We start from the raw sequence: 14,610 nt of genomic DNA, 5'->3' as shown, positions 1-14,610 counted from the left end.
AAGACTCTGGATGAAATCATCGTTTCCACCTGTCTCATTTAGGTCAGTGCCAGTAAGCAGTAGAAAGGGTAAGTGTGGGCGGCATGTTGGACAGAATGTCCAATTCAACAAAAGTTAGACATCTTTTTTCTCTGCTTCTTTTTTCCTGGACACTTCTTCACCCACAGTGATTCATAGGTGCAAGTAGGTGACTGCAACTGCAAACCAGGAAACCCTAGCACTATGGGAAGGAAAAGAAGTTAAAAAAAACCACCAAACAAATTAAAAAAAAAATCAGTTTACTCCAATCAGTCCAAGATAAATAATTCTTCTGACCAAATAATTCCAAAAGTCTGCAGAGAATAGTATGAAAATCAAGAATAGCCAAAGGCTATCTGGATGCAAAACTAGACGGGGTAACATTCCTTAGGAAGTGGGAAAAAACAGTGGGCAGTCAAGCCTACTCCTGCTGAGAGACCTTGCCCTGCTTCCAAATGATCCAGAAGGGAAAGCTGCGTCAGAAACAATGAATCCACAAACTGAAGGACAAGAAGCAGATGGAAAACAGTACTCACCAACTACTTCAGTAATCACCTGGTGAGGACATGCTAAGAACCTGTCTCTAGGTCAGGAAAAACCCCCAAACTTTCACACAGTTAACAAGCTGGACCAGTCAGTTGAGAAAGGAACTAAACCCACACTTCTTACAAGCTCCTTTTTTTCCTTTGGCCTTATCTATTCTACTGCCACAGCCCTGTTTAAGAAGTGTTCAATAAAAATGAAGCACCTGTGTAAAAGAGTTTCCCAAGAAATAATCCCAGCCATGACACCCGTAACTGTAGGGTAACACTGCAGCGCTCGGCTCTCCCCACCAATTTGCCCACAGCATAGCAAGGTTTTACGCTGTGGTTCCATGAAAACCCCACTCAGACTATCTGCAGAGGTCCCTAGAATTGTATCACCATACAAATAAAATCACCACACTTAAAGTAATGAGATGTGGCTCCCTACTGAACTGTGTCGGCAATGAAAAGATATATTATGACACCGTGAGATATATCTGTGACATCACATTCCAAGACTATCGCATTACATGCAGCTGGCATCATAACATTTCATGTTTCATATTTGCCTGCTATTTTAGAAATGACTCTAAAAAATTCTCAAATCATCACAACACTTCTTCAAAGGTAGTTCAGAAAACTTTGCTCCTTGCAGTAATTTGGTACCTCACCATAAACACGCTTTAGGAATCCCTGCTGAGCACCAGGCTGAGAAATGTCCTGGAAATACTGGACAGGTTGCAACCACTATGTGGATCCTTTCCAGAGAGTTCTTCATATTTGGCCCAAAGCTCTTTCACTCTCACACAGCTCTCTGTTTCTTAAGACTGCCTCCTGCTCCTACCCTTCATTCGTTAGCATAACAACTTCAGGTGTCTATGCTCACACCATCTTTGTGACACCGCAGCAATAGAGCAATGGCTAGGAGCAGACAGCTTTTGGAACGAAGAGCATGGATTTTATGCTGAGTTTGGAAAAGGGAAAACATGGAAAGAAATAACCGGAAACAATAAAAAAACCAAAGCTGATGTGTTTCCAAGGGTTGTTTTCTTTTTTTTTTTAAACAGATTTACATGAATACTTAAGTGAGGTAGAACATTTCAGAACATCACATTCAATTTTATTTAAAGAGCAACTTTATCTGAAGTATTAAACATGCAAGTGACAACAGACATACAGGATCACTTGCTTTAGTCACAATCATGATGCTTGAAAGAGACAAAAATCGCAAATGCTATGCTGGAAAGAGACAAAATTCATAAAAGAGCATTTTGATAATGGGCTTTAAAAAGATATATTGTCAGAAAAAGTAGGGAAAAGGAAGACACTTTGGAAGATCTGAAGTTGTAGAAGAGGCTGTATTTAGGAAGTAGCTTGGAAATAATGAGAGGTGGATAAGGAAGTAGGAAACAAAGGAAGAACCACCAAATAAGCCATTAAATCTAAATTGGAAGAGAGAATTTTAACCAACTCCACAGATGAGGCAACAATGCAAATAGAGGAGGGACAGGTTAATAATGAGGTAGAGCAAAAAAATTAGACAAACTGTATAGTCTTAACCAGGTTTGTTGACTGAGATGATGATTTTGGAAGAACAGGTCAGTGATGATATTAAAAAAAAAAAAAAATCAAGGCACAAACGCAAGTCGAAGCACCAGCATTTTTCATAAAATCTAAAAAAAGAAACTTGTAGATGTGAAGCAACAAACACCCGCAAGGCTTCAGAGGAAAACTTCTGATGAAAGAAAACACTGAGACTTCCAGTAGCAACTGAGAACTTAGCGAAGTGTCAACTGGCAAGGAAAGAGGGCAGTACAGCCACAAGAACATTCACGGTAGGTGTATCTTGTTTAATGCACAAGGCAGTATAAACTAGAGAATTAAGAATATGAGGTACAGCAAAGCAAGAATTCAATTAGATACCATAGTACATAGGCCTGAGTGGAGATTTGACACCCTTTGGTCAAGTATGAAGGAAAGAGGAGAGGAGAGGTGTCAAAACCAGTAGCCTTTGGCATGAATGGAAGAGGCAGAGAGAGTCATCCCAAGCAACCGAAATAAAAACAAACCAGTCAGAAAGCAGAAGGGACAAAACAACCCACAACCAAAAATATAATGAAGAAAAATATTCATTTGCAATAAAAGCTGCTGAGAAGTCAGGAGCAGAAATAAGCCCCTTGTTTCTAGCTTCACACGTTTCTAATAATTTGTGAGGGTTCCGGTCAGTTGGCAACAACATAGAAAGCCAACCGGGAAAGGTTCAGAAAGCCGGGACAACTAGGGGTGAATGCAAGAACAGTCTTCCTAAAAAAAAAAAAAGGGAAGAACTGCAGACCGCATGAACACAAACAAGAACGGCACAAAAGGAGAGGAAACAAGAACCTCCAAGAGAAGAATTTTTTCAGTGCCTAGTCTCAGTTCATAGTAGGAAAGGATTACAGCAACAAAGCTACGTATAATAAGAAACTGTAGATATTCTTTCCTTTTTTTTTTTCCTTTGTTTGTTCACTCTTGATGAAACTGATTTGCGTCAACAGTACTTTTTACTCTGAGGCACTTCTGTCCCAGGCTGAACTTGGGTTTGCAGCTCAGTGGCTGAGCTGATCAGCCACCCAAGCCCCCTGTCATCTGAAACGTTGACATAAAAGTTTTGGGCTCCCCCAGAGGCATACAGCTGCTTGGTGTGTCCAGGAACTCCTGCTAAATGCTTTCTGTAATTCACCCAAGCACCAGACATGCCCCTCATGACAAGCAAGCAGTGTGCTGCATTTACAGCACCAGAAAGACACGGCACTGAGAGTACAGTCACTCCGTTTGAGAACTTATGATGACCTCTACATGCAATACAAGACCTGCTATAAAGCACTAAAAAGTTGTTCTACCCATTGTCAGATCTAACCATTCCACTGGCAATTTCCCAGCTTCATCTTAAACACACGGAGCTGCTGCAAAGCATAAGGTAGTTGAGATGAATACAGGAATAGCAGTGTGAAATCTCGCGTCCTCTGACAACTACGGGAACAGACTAGATAATATTACAGTTTCATTTACCCTCAAAATTCTGCATGTAGCTGTTGGAAAGCGGTTTATACCTACAGAAGCCTTGCCTGATCTACAGTAGCTTAAGAACCTTGCTAAAATAAAAACACTGATGAGCTGAGTTTGACTTTTATACTTCAAAACATTTTTAGGCACACCTCCAAAGCTCAGTTCAACTGGAATTAGATGATGCATCATTCATATGGATAGGAAAGACCCATGAAGATTTCTGCTCCATGAGAACTGCTGGAGACACAGCACCTCTAGTTTCAGCAGAGGGAACTTGAAAGGCGCTTAGATACAGTACAATTGTGCTCAGCACAAACACATAAATCCGAGAAGAAAAATCTGCATCTTTGCAACCTTCACTATTACACTAAGTAGCGAATGGGTGAAATAGAAAAGTACAATTTTCCATCTCATCCACAACATTCACAGATAAACTCCAAATACGGAGGTCCCTGGATCAGCTACATTAGCTGCTTGCTGGTGACACAGGGCTAAAGCATAGCATTACAAGTAGAAGCCTAAGCTTTGATATTGAAAACAAATTACAGTCCTGCCATCATTCACAGAAAAAGAGCAGTTTTCAGTTAAGAGGTTTTCTATCACACAGGGCATTACAGAGCTAACTATGAAGAAGAGGCTAATAGCCATCAGTAGTATGTCACTCCACCTTTTTATAGACCATCTCAAAATGACTGTCAGAATTATGTCTGGAAAAGAAGACATAATCCATGTAACAACAGCAGACAAACTGTTGGTTTCATTAGCAATCTTCTCTTGAGATTACTCATGCAAAATAGCATTTGGGATTCATTTCAGGTGGAGATCTAATCTTAAGCTCCTTAATGTGTGCCACAATTAGCTCCTACAACTGAGCGCACCAAAATTCTCTTTCAACCCTCTCCATTTAGCTTCTTTTTAAGGAGCAGCGGGATCTGTGCTTACCTCCCTCATCTCACAGAAACAACTGCGTTGCTGACCTTGTCCTGAGACCCCCAAAGAGATCTAAGGAAGCTGCTTTGGCATCAAGCTCAGGATGCTCCAGTTAGAATTATTTTCCCCTACCTTGTTATGGCAATGGGAAACCAGCCACAGTACCATCATACTTAATGAGAACGCTAAATAGCAATGAGAGCTGCAGCCGCAATTCATGCTATCAAATAAATACACTGACGAAGGCTCAGCCAAGTCAATGTGCTAAATGGACAAGCAAGACATTCTCTCCTCGAATAAAAATCTGGTTTATGTGACGTGTGAACACCTGTTGATAATCCACTTTGGGCCGCCTTTTTCTCCGTGATTGGCTTCTTGCACGGGTACCCCCAGCACTGGCACCCTCCGTGTGGGCAGTCCCGCTGCCCACGTCAGCTTCACCTCTGGCAGCCAGATGCAAACTGTCACCTGGCATCTTCTTTTCTCCAGCTCTGCCCAAGCGTTTCTGTTTCTCACGTTCATCTTCTGCTCTCCCTCGTCCCGATCCAACTTTCCATCCGAGCGTCTGAGAGTCATTTGACAGGGCTAGCTCCTCTGAGACAGTCTTTGAGTCCGCTCCCTTCTTTACTGAGGACTCCTGCAGTTTGAGTCTGTCAAACAGCTGTAAAAGAACATTTGTGTATATGACCACATTCATAAAACAAGAGGCCGCTCGTTTGGCATTTCTACGTGGTATTTGCGTATACGATCCCAAATCGAAGCTCACAATACCCAATTAGTGAAGAATCTTTACCAGCAATAAATACTATGTTTTCTTGCCAAAGTCAAACCGTGACATAAGGTCAATGAATCTCTTGCATGCGCACGAGTGTCTTTATGTGAGCACCGAGGAATTTAATTTGGGGAGCAATACTGATGTGTGGTCAGGAACAACAGAAAGCTACCAAGTTCCTCCATTAGCTCACTTTCCCCAATGCCGTTGTAATGTTGTCAGATAGTATGAGAGAGATTTCCATCCTTGTGTCCTCAGGCAGGACATGAATCCCTAAGATAAGGGGCCTTGATCAGCAAAGGGTGTACACTGAAAAAATGATGGACCTTTTGTGTTCCCCAAAACAAACCAGAAGAGGCTGTGCGGGTATTCTGGGAGGTGAGCAGACCAAAACCAACAGAAAAATAATAAAAGCTAGAGCAGGAGATCCAAAGCACTGTATAAACTCATTAATCTAAGAATACATGGTGCTGAAACTGGAGAAGAAACTGCTTTTATTCTGGCAGCAGGCAAGCTTTTATGAAACACTGACAAATGAAAAGGCTTCTCAGTCAGCCTGTCTCTTCCCAGCAAAAGAATGGAAAGCCAATCCCTCTGAGAGTGGGCTAAAGGAACAATGACAACTTGATTACTTTTAACTAATCTTTAAAAAAGGAAGGGTGGGATCTATCAGAAAACAGAGTTAAATGGCAGGAATTTGAAAGCAAATTCCTCACAATGAAACTGTTCGTAAGTTTTTGTGATGCTCCTCTGATGTTCAAAAGGCCCAGAGCTATGCCATTAAACAGGAACAGCCCTGGCACATTTTTTTTTCCTTCATTGTTCAGAAGTTCATCTATCATCTCTTTAGTTCTCCATTTTGTAAACATCTTTTTTTTGCAGCTGGATCCTAGGGAGCGTCTTGCTTTGGAGCAACATGCAGAATCTTGGGCTTCAGGGTCCCTAGGCTGGAAGTGACCAAACAGGCGTACTGTTTCGTTGGCTGGAGACAAAAACTGTTGCTCCACGAACGTTAGTATCAGCGTTATGCACTGCCAAATCACCCGGCAGAACAAATGTGGACCGGATCAGTCACGGGTGCAAAAAAATGCAGAGAACAAATAAATCAAAAACCACAGAGTGAGCTTATAGAAGGTCAGCAGATTGCACTAAGCAGTAGCAGCAACTGTGATCTGATATTAAGAGCTCTAAAGTGGAACTTCTCTAACGCTGAACTATGGCCAAAGTACTTTGTGCTGGTTTTGGCTGGGCCAGAGTTAATTTTCTTCACAGTAGCTGGTATGGGGCTGTGTTTTGGATTTGTGCTGAGAACAGTGTTGATAACCCAGGGATGGTTTTGTTACTGCTGAGCAGTGCTGACACAGAGTCAAGGCCTTTGCTGCCTCTCACCTCACCCCACCAGCAAGCAGGCTGGGGGGCACAAGGAGCTGGGAGGGGACACGGCTGGGACAGCTGCCCCCAGCTGCCCCAAAGGCTATCCCACACCGTACGGCATTGTGCTCTGCATAGAAAGCTGGGGGAAGAAGGAGGAAGGGGAGGATGTTCGGAGCGATGGCGTTTGTCTTCCCAAGTAACCGTTACGCATGATGGAGCCCTGCTTTCCTGGGGATGGCTGAACACCTGCCTGCCCATGGGAAGCAGGGAATGAATTCCTTGCTTTGCTTTGCTTGCGTGCACGGCTTTTGCTTTGCCTATTAAACTGTATTTACCTCAACCCACGAGTTTCCTCACTTTTACCCTTCTGATTCTCTCCCCCATCCCACAAGAGGGTAGCGAGCGAGCCGCTGGGTGGTGCTTAGTTGCCATGTGGGGTTAAACCACGACAACTTTCAAAAAGGTCAGAAAACTGTTTCCCTCCCACCCCCATTCAAGTCATTTTAGAGCAATCTGTAACAAAAGGAGGTAAAATATTTCAAATGTAAATATAGTTTTCCAATCAATGCTCCCCTTTTACTACTTTGAAAAAAAGGAGATACTGAAAAAAAAAAAAAAAGAAAACTGGAGATGGTCACCTACCCGGGTTAGTGTGAGCTGAGGTTCTGCATAGAAAGCTTTGCCCGTTACTGGTTTCCTGTATGTCTCATCCACATCTGTCAGGGCCTAGAAGAAGATAAAAAGAAACGGAAAGGTCAAAATTAAAAGAAAGCATGAAGAAGCTTTGGGCCAGCTTTGTGTCATAGCATTATGAAATTATGTTCTCTCTGAAAGAAAATCCATCCTAGGAACAAGCTGTGCTTTGGAGCTGGCCTCTTAATCATCTAAGTTGTACTGAGGTATAAAAGCAACAGCAAAGCCTAGCATCCATTCTGTATTACTTGCAAAATCTTTCTGAGCCTTGCCTGCAAAATCCTTTCCCCCCCCGCCACCTATTTCCAAACTTTTCACAGCCCCAGGCTCACAAATATTTCATATCTGCTTTTCCATCCACTGTCTTTAAGATCTGCATGAGGTAGAACAGAGGGAAAAGCTTTTGCCACTGACATCCCAGCGACGTGGTAGTGAAAGAAAACAGAGAAGTGGCTACCACTATAAGACGATTGGGTTTTGCAGAGAAAGCTTTGGAAGCTTCTGATATTCCTCATATTCCACCTTCCTGGGTTCTTATACAAAACCTTTGAAGCTGCTGGAAACGCCTCAAAGCTGCGCTCTCACTTAAAACCTCTCCATGATGGCTAGGCACCTCTCAGACCTACCAATCCAACACCAAGCACCACTTGAGTCTGAAACCCAGCACTCAGTGCCAGAGCAAATGAGCTTTATGAACCACAATACGACATTAATCTTCTCAAAATGTAGTTTGCTTAAACCTGTTGCAAATTTCAAGTTTTCAATATAAATTGTTAAAGTTATAAATCCAGGTCTGGAACAATAATTACCATATTCCAGAACTTGTCAAATGCAACCAAAAACCCTGTGCAGACTCCACGAAGCCCTTTGAAAGTGCGGATATGGACATTGATTTTTACACCATCTCGGACACAGCGATGAAGTTCCCCCAGTGGGCTGCCTTCATGGACTGAAACAGAAAGAGAGCATCACTGGTCTTCAAAAAAATACAGATATATATATATAGAGATATAGATAGATAGATACATATATATAAAAAATATGTAGAAATCTACTCTATGTAGAAGTATGGCAGATCTTGGTACAACACTTGTCTTCACAGCAAAAGAAATGAGAAGCCCCAGAGCACTGGAACGCACTGCAGTTGTAACTACTAGACCACCAAAACTCTCCTTACAGTGGGGACAGTAAAGACTTCAGAAAATATGAAGGTTTTGCTTGACATAACCCATAGCCAAATCAGCCTTACCTGAAAATCTTTTTGCCCAATTTCAAAAACATACTAAGTAATGCTAATCATAAATAAAAGTGGTTCAGAGGGAACAGAGAGCTCATGGAAGCAGAGAGAGTTTCGCAGAAAAGACAAATGCATAGTTAAGGCTACCTCAGATTAGTTACAATCTGTTAATAACGTATCGTATCAGATGTGTTCCTTTTCTTTACAAGATTTCTGAAGCATCAGATGACTCAAAGTTCTTCAACTAACTAAATGGATCAGTTTAAGCTGATAAAAATGTATTGTTTCAGTTAAAACTTTCAGCAGCCAGCTGAACATCCTTCAAAGATGTACAAGTCTTCATCCTTCAATGATGCACAAGTCTTTGGCAAAGAAATAAAATTACTATAAGCAGCAGCCACCAATGAAACCATGCTAAACTGCAGAACTATAATGCTTTTAGTCAGGCAAAACCAGAGGAATTCAGTAAAACATACAACTCACCTGGCAAACACAAGCCTTATCTGCACACTAGAAATCTTTGCAAGTGTAAATTATCTAGAGGGGTAGATATTATTTACTTTACAACTTCCACCCACGCCATGGCGAAGCCATTCCAGTGATAAATGACAGCTACCTGTTTGCTTGGGCAAACACAGCCACAGGATTGCTGTGCAACTCCTACTGAGAGTCAGGGAAAGGTATTGGTCTGAAATCATAGAATCACAGAATCGGCAAGGTTGGAAAAGACCCTTAAGATCATCGAGTCCAACCATTAACCTATCACTGCCAAGTCCATCTATACCATGTCTTCAAGCACCGTATCTATCTGTTCTTTAAATACCTCCAGGGATGGAGACTCAACCACTTCCCTGGGTAGCCTGTTCCAATGCCTGACCACCCTCTCGGTGAAGAAGTTTTTCCTAATATCTAACCTAAACCTCCCCTGGCGCAGCTTGAGGTCATTTCCTCTCATCCTATCACTCGTTACTAGGGAGAAGAGACCGACCCCCACCTCGCTACAGCCTCCTTTCAGGCAGTTGTAGAGAGCAATAAGGGCTCCCCTCAGCCTCCTCTTCTCCAGGCTAAACAACCCCAGCTCCCTCAGCTGCTCCTCACCAGCCTCGTGCTCCAGACCCTTCACCAGCTTCATTGCCCTCCTCTGGCCACGCTCCAGCACCTCCATGTCCTTCTTGTAGTGAGGGGCCCAACACTGAACACAGCACTCGAGGTGCGGCCTCACCAGTGCCGAGTACAGGGGCACCATCACCTCCCTGGTCCTGCTGGCCACACTATTCTTGATACAGGCCAGGGTGCCATTGGCCCTCTTGGCCACCTGGGCACACTGCTGGCTCATGTTCAGCCGCCTGTCAACCAACACCCTGTCAATCTCACACAGTTCTTCATATCAATAAAAATATCTGAGTCAGCGATGACCTCTCACCTCGTGCTTCAGTGACTACGTACTCAAGGTTTGATTTACACACTAGAAAACGCATCCTGTGAGTGTAAAACGTTACCGTATGACAGCTGACCTGCAGTATTTGGCTGCATGGTAATTCCTGGGCACAGCAGGGAAATCTAAAGCTGTTTCCTCTGAATTAACCTAACCACATTTATTTTTTGAGATCCATTGTCTTCTTGCCAGCCCTCTCCAGCTGGATAGCTGGAGAAAATTGCTTTCACATAGAGCATAAGCTGTCTCAGTACCTCGCAGCTTTGCTTATGGGGGTCTTTTCATGAGTCTCTGTGCTCCCCTCAGCCTAACTGACGGCAAACTTACGTTCTGAACTCACAGGTCCATCATGGGAACCACAGATGACACCATCACTACATCAGATTAATGCTTTTAATCAGGTAACAGTATTTTTAGTAACCAACCCTGAGAACTTACAGGATCATTTTAGATTTATTTTTTAGATTTTAGATTCCTATGTTCCTTTTACACAGGAACTTTATCTACAACTTCTTATAAAAATCCAAGTACAATCTTTATTTCCAACTATGCCTTTGCTGTCGGCACCCTGTTAGGCCTGGTGGAAAACAGTACTTCACAGCTCTACCAAACCTAGACAATACACGCTCTTCCCACTTTTCCTCGCCGCGTAAGGTTCCAGCATCACCAAGGCAAACCTCCAACTCCACCTGATCAAAAGGGCAGAACTCATCATCCAAAAACCTTTCAACAATCTGACATCCACTTCTCAGAAAAAATAAAACCAGCAATGCAAGGAATTTATTTTTGCAACATAGCTCTTCTGCAGGCATCAAAGCCAGTAATGACCAGGCTCTGCATGCAGCTACATTTGCCTGTGGCTTTTGGTGCTGTAACTACCAGTATTAATTTTTCGATCCATGAGGAAAAGAGTTACCTAGTTGGTTTTGTACTCAAAATCCAATCCCTATTTGTATAAAATAAGTACATGCTTAATACCAGGATTCTGAAGATGACTAGAAAACTACTGTAAGCCAGAGGGCAAGTACCCCAGGAAGGAGAAAATAAAGATCCAAACTCTGGTTAAGTTCAAGTCCCTGTCCTCAGGGTAGACTTTATTAAGAGTCAAGATTAAAAACAAACAAACAAACAAACAAACTAAACAAAACAAAAAAAGAGCAAAGCAAGTCAGAACAGTTGAAATAACTCAGAACACTATCAAACGCCTTTCTAACCGCTCTGCAGTAACCGCTTGCACACAAGCTGTCTGCCGCCTGGTAAATGCAAAGTAACTAGAAATAGCTTCTCCTGAACTGATCCAAAACAGGCACTGCTAAAGCAGCTTCCTTTTTACTTTTACGGCTACTGAAATCACCCCACATGACAAGCAAAATTTGGTCTCCATTTTACATTTCTGACACACTAAATTTAAGGAACATGTCATACCTTGTCGCAGCTACCTGGGAGCACAGCATCACGACTGTGGGACGCAGTAAAACACGTATCACACTTGCTTTCAGAGGCAGCTACTGCTCTAGAATCCAAGCTTCAAACAGTGGCCCACTTGCTGTGCAGACAGGCCCCCTACTTATAGGGAAAGCACACAATTTTGGCTATAAATTATTCTTAAAACTCTGCAGACTGCTGAATAGCACTTTGTATGTCAGTTGTGCCAGTCGTCTTCAAAGCCCACACTGTCCAGCCTTAGATGTGTGGATATTAAATACGTGCTCTTAATGGAAGCATGTGATTTATTTGCTAGGCCACCAGTAAAGTTAATTTTTACAGAGTTTTTTTCAGTTTCCATCATAGTAATCCAAATGCAGATTCTCTGTATTAAGACCCTAAGTAAATATTTATGGTTAATTTTTTTTTAAATCCTACACCAACAGAACCTCTGCATTTGTGCAGAACGCTAAGTTGACATAATATCTAGGATCACGCAGCACCTATGGCAATGAATATACTATGTTTTGGTGTCTCAGCAAGAAAAAAGTTCTGCTTTGGCCATTCAGAACTTAAGATTTTGGGCTTTGCCTTTTTATAAAAAGAACAGCAAGGTGATGCTGGTGATTAGAAAAGATACTTTGATTCCAATAAACACCCGGTATTTTTAATTAAGTACACTAAAGTTACATCTCATTTGATAGCAATGCCATCTGGTTCTCGGTGTAGGTGCACAAGTTGCACCCTTTAATGTTTAGGGGCTATTACCCTGACTTCACACATAAATTTGGACAAGAAACTTGTATCACCATCCCAGATGATGAATTTAGCAACATCACAGCTGCCTCCCACCTCAATCCACTGTTCTGTCATCGTGTCACTAGAAACGCCAGCGCTGTGTTTACGCCCCCAGGATGCGCAGTTAGTAACCAAGACATAGCAGTGCGTTACAGGCTCATGCTGTGGTTATTATTTAATTACGAGCTGCGCGGACTCAAATCCGATTCCTGGTTTAAAAAGAGTAGTTTGGAAAGCACAGCAGTTTCTCATCCTTTTTTCCTCAAAATCAAGAGGATGAATGTAATCAACCAAACAACACAGGAGGGCATCACCATAACAAAACCGGTGTCACCTCTGAGTAAGCAGTTCTGCGAAACGCACCGTTCCTCATTTCTGCACACAATCTTCCCAGCCCTTCACTAGCACGCAAGTCTGGTTTTCCACCCAAACTCCGCCATTTCCCCCTCCCGACCCACCCACACCCCGCTGTCACCCAACCGCTTCCTTCTGTTCAAACCCCCCACCTCCCCCAGGCTCCATCGCAGCCCCACACCGCGGCCAGCCCGCCTCCCCCGACCCCACCTCAGCCTTCGCTCCCTCAGCCCGCGCCCTCACACCCTCCGCCAGCCCTCCGCCCCAGCCCCCCGCCCCAGCCCCTCACCTCGCTCCCCTTCCCCGCCCGGCACCCCCCAGCCTCCCGCCTCACCCCACCACCAGCCCCGGCCTCCCCTCAGCCTCCCTCAGGCCGCCCGCCCTTACGGGGCATCCTGGTGAGGACGTTGCGGGGTGCCCGCCGGCGCCGGGCCGCCGCGCCGCCTTCGGCCGCCTCCTGCTCGGGTCCCGCGTTGACCATGAGGCTGCGGAGGCGCTGGATGCGCTCGGGGTCGGCGGCGGGCGGGCCGCGGCGGGCGGAGCGGGCGGAGGACGGGCCGCGGCGGGAAGGAGCGGAGCGGCGGCCGCGCGGGCGGAGCAGGCCGCGCTGGAAGCTCTCGTACTCGGCGAGGTTGTTGAAGCAGGGCGCGGCGGGGAAGGGCAGCGGCGTGCTGGCGGAGTAGAGCGCCAGCAGCGGGTCGAAGCGGCTGGAGCTCACGTCCAGGCGGCTGGGGCTGGGGGAGCGCTCGGCCCCGGGCCGGCGGCGGGGGCGCCGCTGCTCCGCGCCGCCCGCAGCCCCCTCGTCCTCCTCCATGCCGGGCTGCGGGCCGCGGCCCCGCCCGCCGCCGCCGCTAGGGGTCGCTGCCGCGCCGCCGGGCGAGCCCGCCGCGGGCGCAGAAGCTAAGCAGGATCCGGGCGGCGCGGCGCGGGGAGGGGAGACCGGAGGGGCGGAGCTGGCTCGGCCCGGGGCGCGGGGCGCCGGTGCTGCGGGAGGCGCGGGAGCTCCCGCCGTACCGCGGGTTCCGTCCTCGCTGCGCCTTCGGTTGACTCCCTGGTGCGACTCCAGCGCTGGTCTGTGTGCTGGGGCCTCCCTCCCGGGCCCCCCCGGGTGCTCCGGGGGTGCTCCCCCGAGCAGGGGCCCCGCTCCACCCGCCCCGGGCAACGCGACGGCACCGGGGCAAAAGGCGGCTGCAACAGCATTTGCGTTTTAATCCGTAAAAGGGTAAACGGTGCAGGAACTTTTCTCCAAAGAAAAGCGAAGCAACGCGTGTTAGTGCTGCAGAGGGCTTTAAGGGACTCCACCACCTCCCATTAACCTTTCATAACTGGTTCCTGGACGTTCAGTGCCTCCCGTTAGGGCGATGCAGCACCGGGCAGAGGCTGCTGGCCAGCGCCAGAGGAAACACCGGTTTCTTCACCGGGGACGGGACTCCTGCGGCCACAGAAACGCCTGTCACTCGCGCCAGCCTGCCGCTTGAGCCTCGGGAAGGTTTATTTTCCCCTACGGCTACAAAGTCACTTTAGGCATGAGGACACCACAGGGAGTTTCTTTCTCTAGCACTGATGTTAATACAAATTAAAGGCTGCGGCTGTACAGACAATCCGCATCTTGGTTCCAAAGTCTGCATCCCTGTGTAAACAGGTATGTTTACTTATTACGTATTATTGTAAGGATGATTTAATTAGAAAACTCCCTGAGGATAAGATCTAATACAGACCCATTTTTTACACACACACACATTCTTATCTATTTATGTATCAGGTAGTCATAATATATATGATAAAATACCCCACATAATACTTTCCAAGCATGAATCGCCAAAATTTTTTTTCATTTTTACTCAGACTGCAAAATCCAAATGTTACCACCTCTGGAACAGTTGTTCTATACGTAATGTCCGAAGCCGGGCACCAGACAGTAACATATGGCATGCCAAAGTCAAGTAAATTACATTTGTGCTACGAGACACAAAAAAGCGGACAGACAGACAGACAGACAGGA

The 14,610-nt window shown here is 45.4% G+C and overlaps 1 protein-coding gene across 1 annotated transcript; it reads right to left on the bottom strand.

Annotated features, from left to right (window-relative positions):
- Positions 1-2,982: 2,982 nt before the first annotated feature.
- LSM11 (LSM11, U7 small nuclear RNA associated) lies at positions 2,983-13,422 on the bottom strand (the record flags this gene model as incomplete). Its single annotated transcript, XM_082323717.1, has 4 exons — positions 2,983-5,181; positions 7,309-7,392; positions 8,169-8,308; positions 12,996-13,422. The coding sequence occupies 4 exons, from the start codon at positions 13,420-13,422 to the stop codon at positions 4,777-4,779; spliced, it is 1,056 nt and encodes a 351-aa protein (XP_082179843.1). The 3' UTR covers positions 2,983-4,776.
- Positions 13,423-14,610: the final 1,188 nt, after the last annotated feature.

The sequence above is a fragment of the Platalea leucorodia genome (genome assembly GCF_965183815.1).
Source record: "Platalea leucorodia genome assembly, chromosome: 11".
NCBI classification, from domain to species: Eukaryota; Metazoa; Chordata; class Aves; order Pelecaniformes; family Threskiornithidae; genus Platalea; species Platalea leucorodia.
Note: the sequence above shows the minus strand (reverse complement) of the source record. Positions and strands in the feature narration are given on the sequence as shown.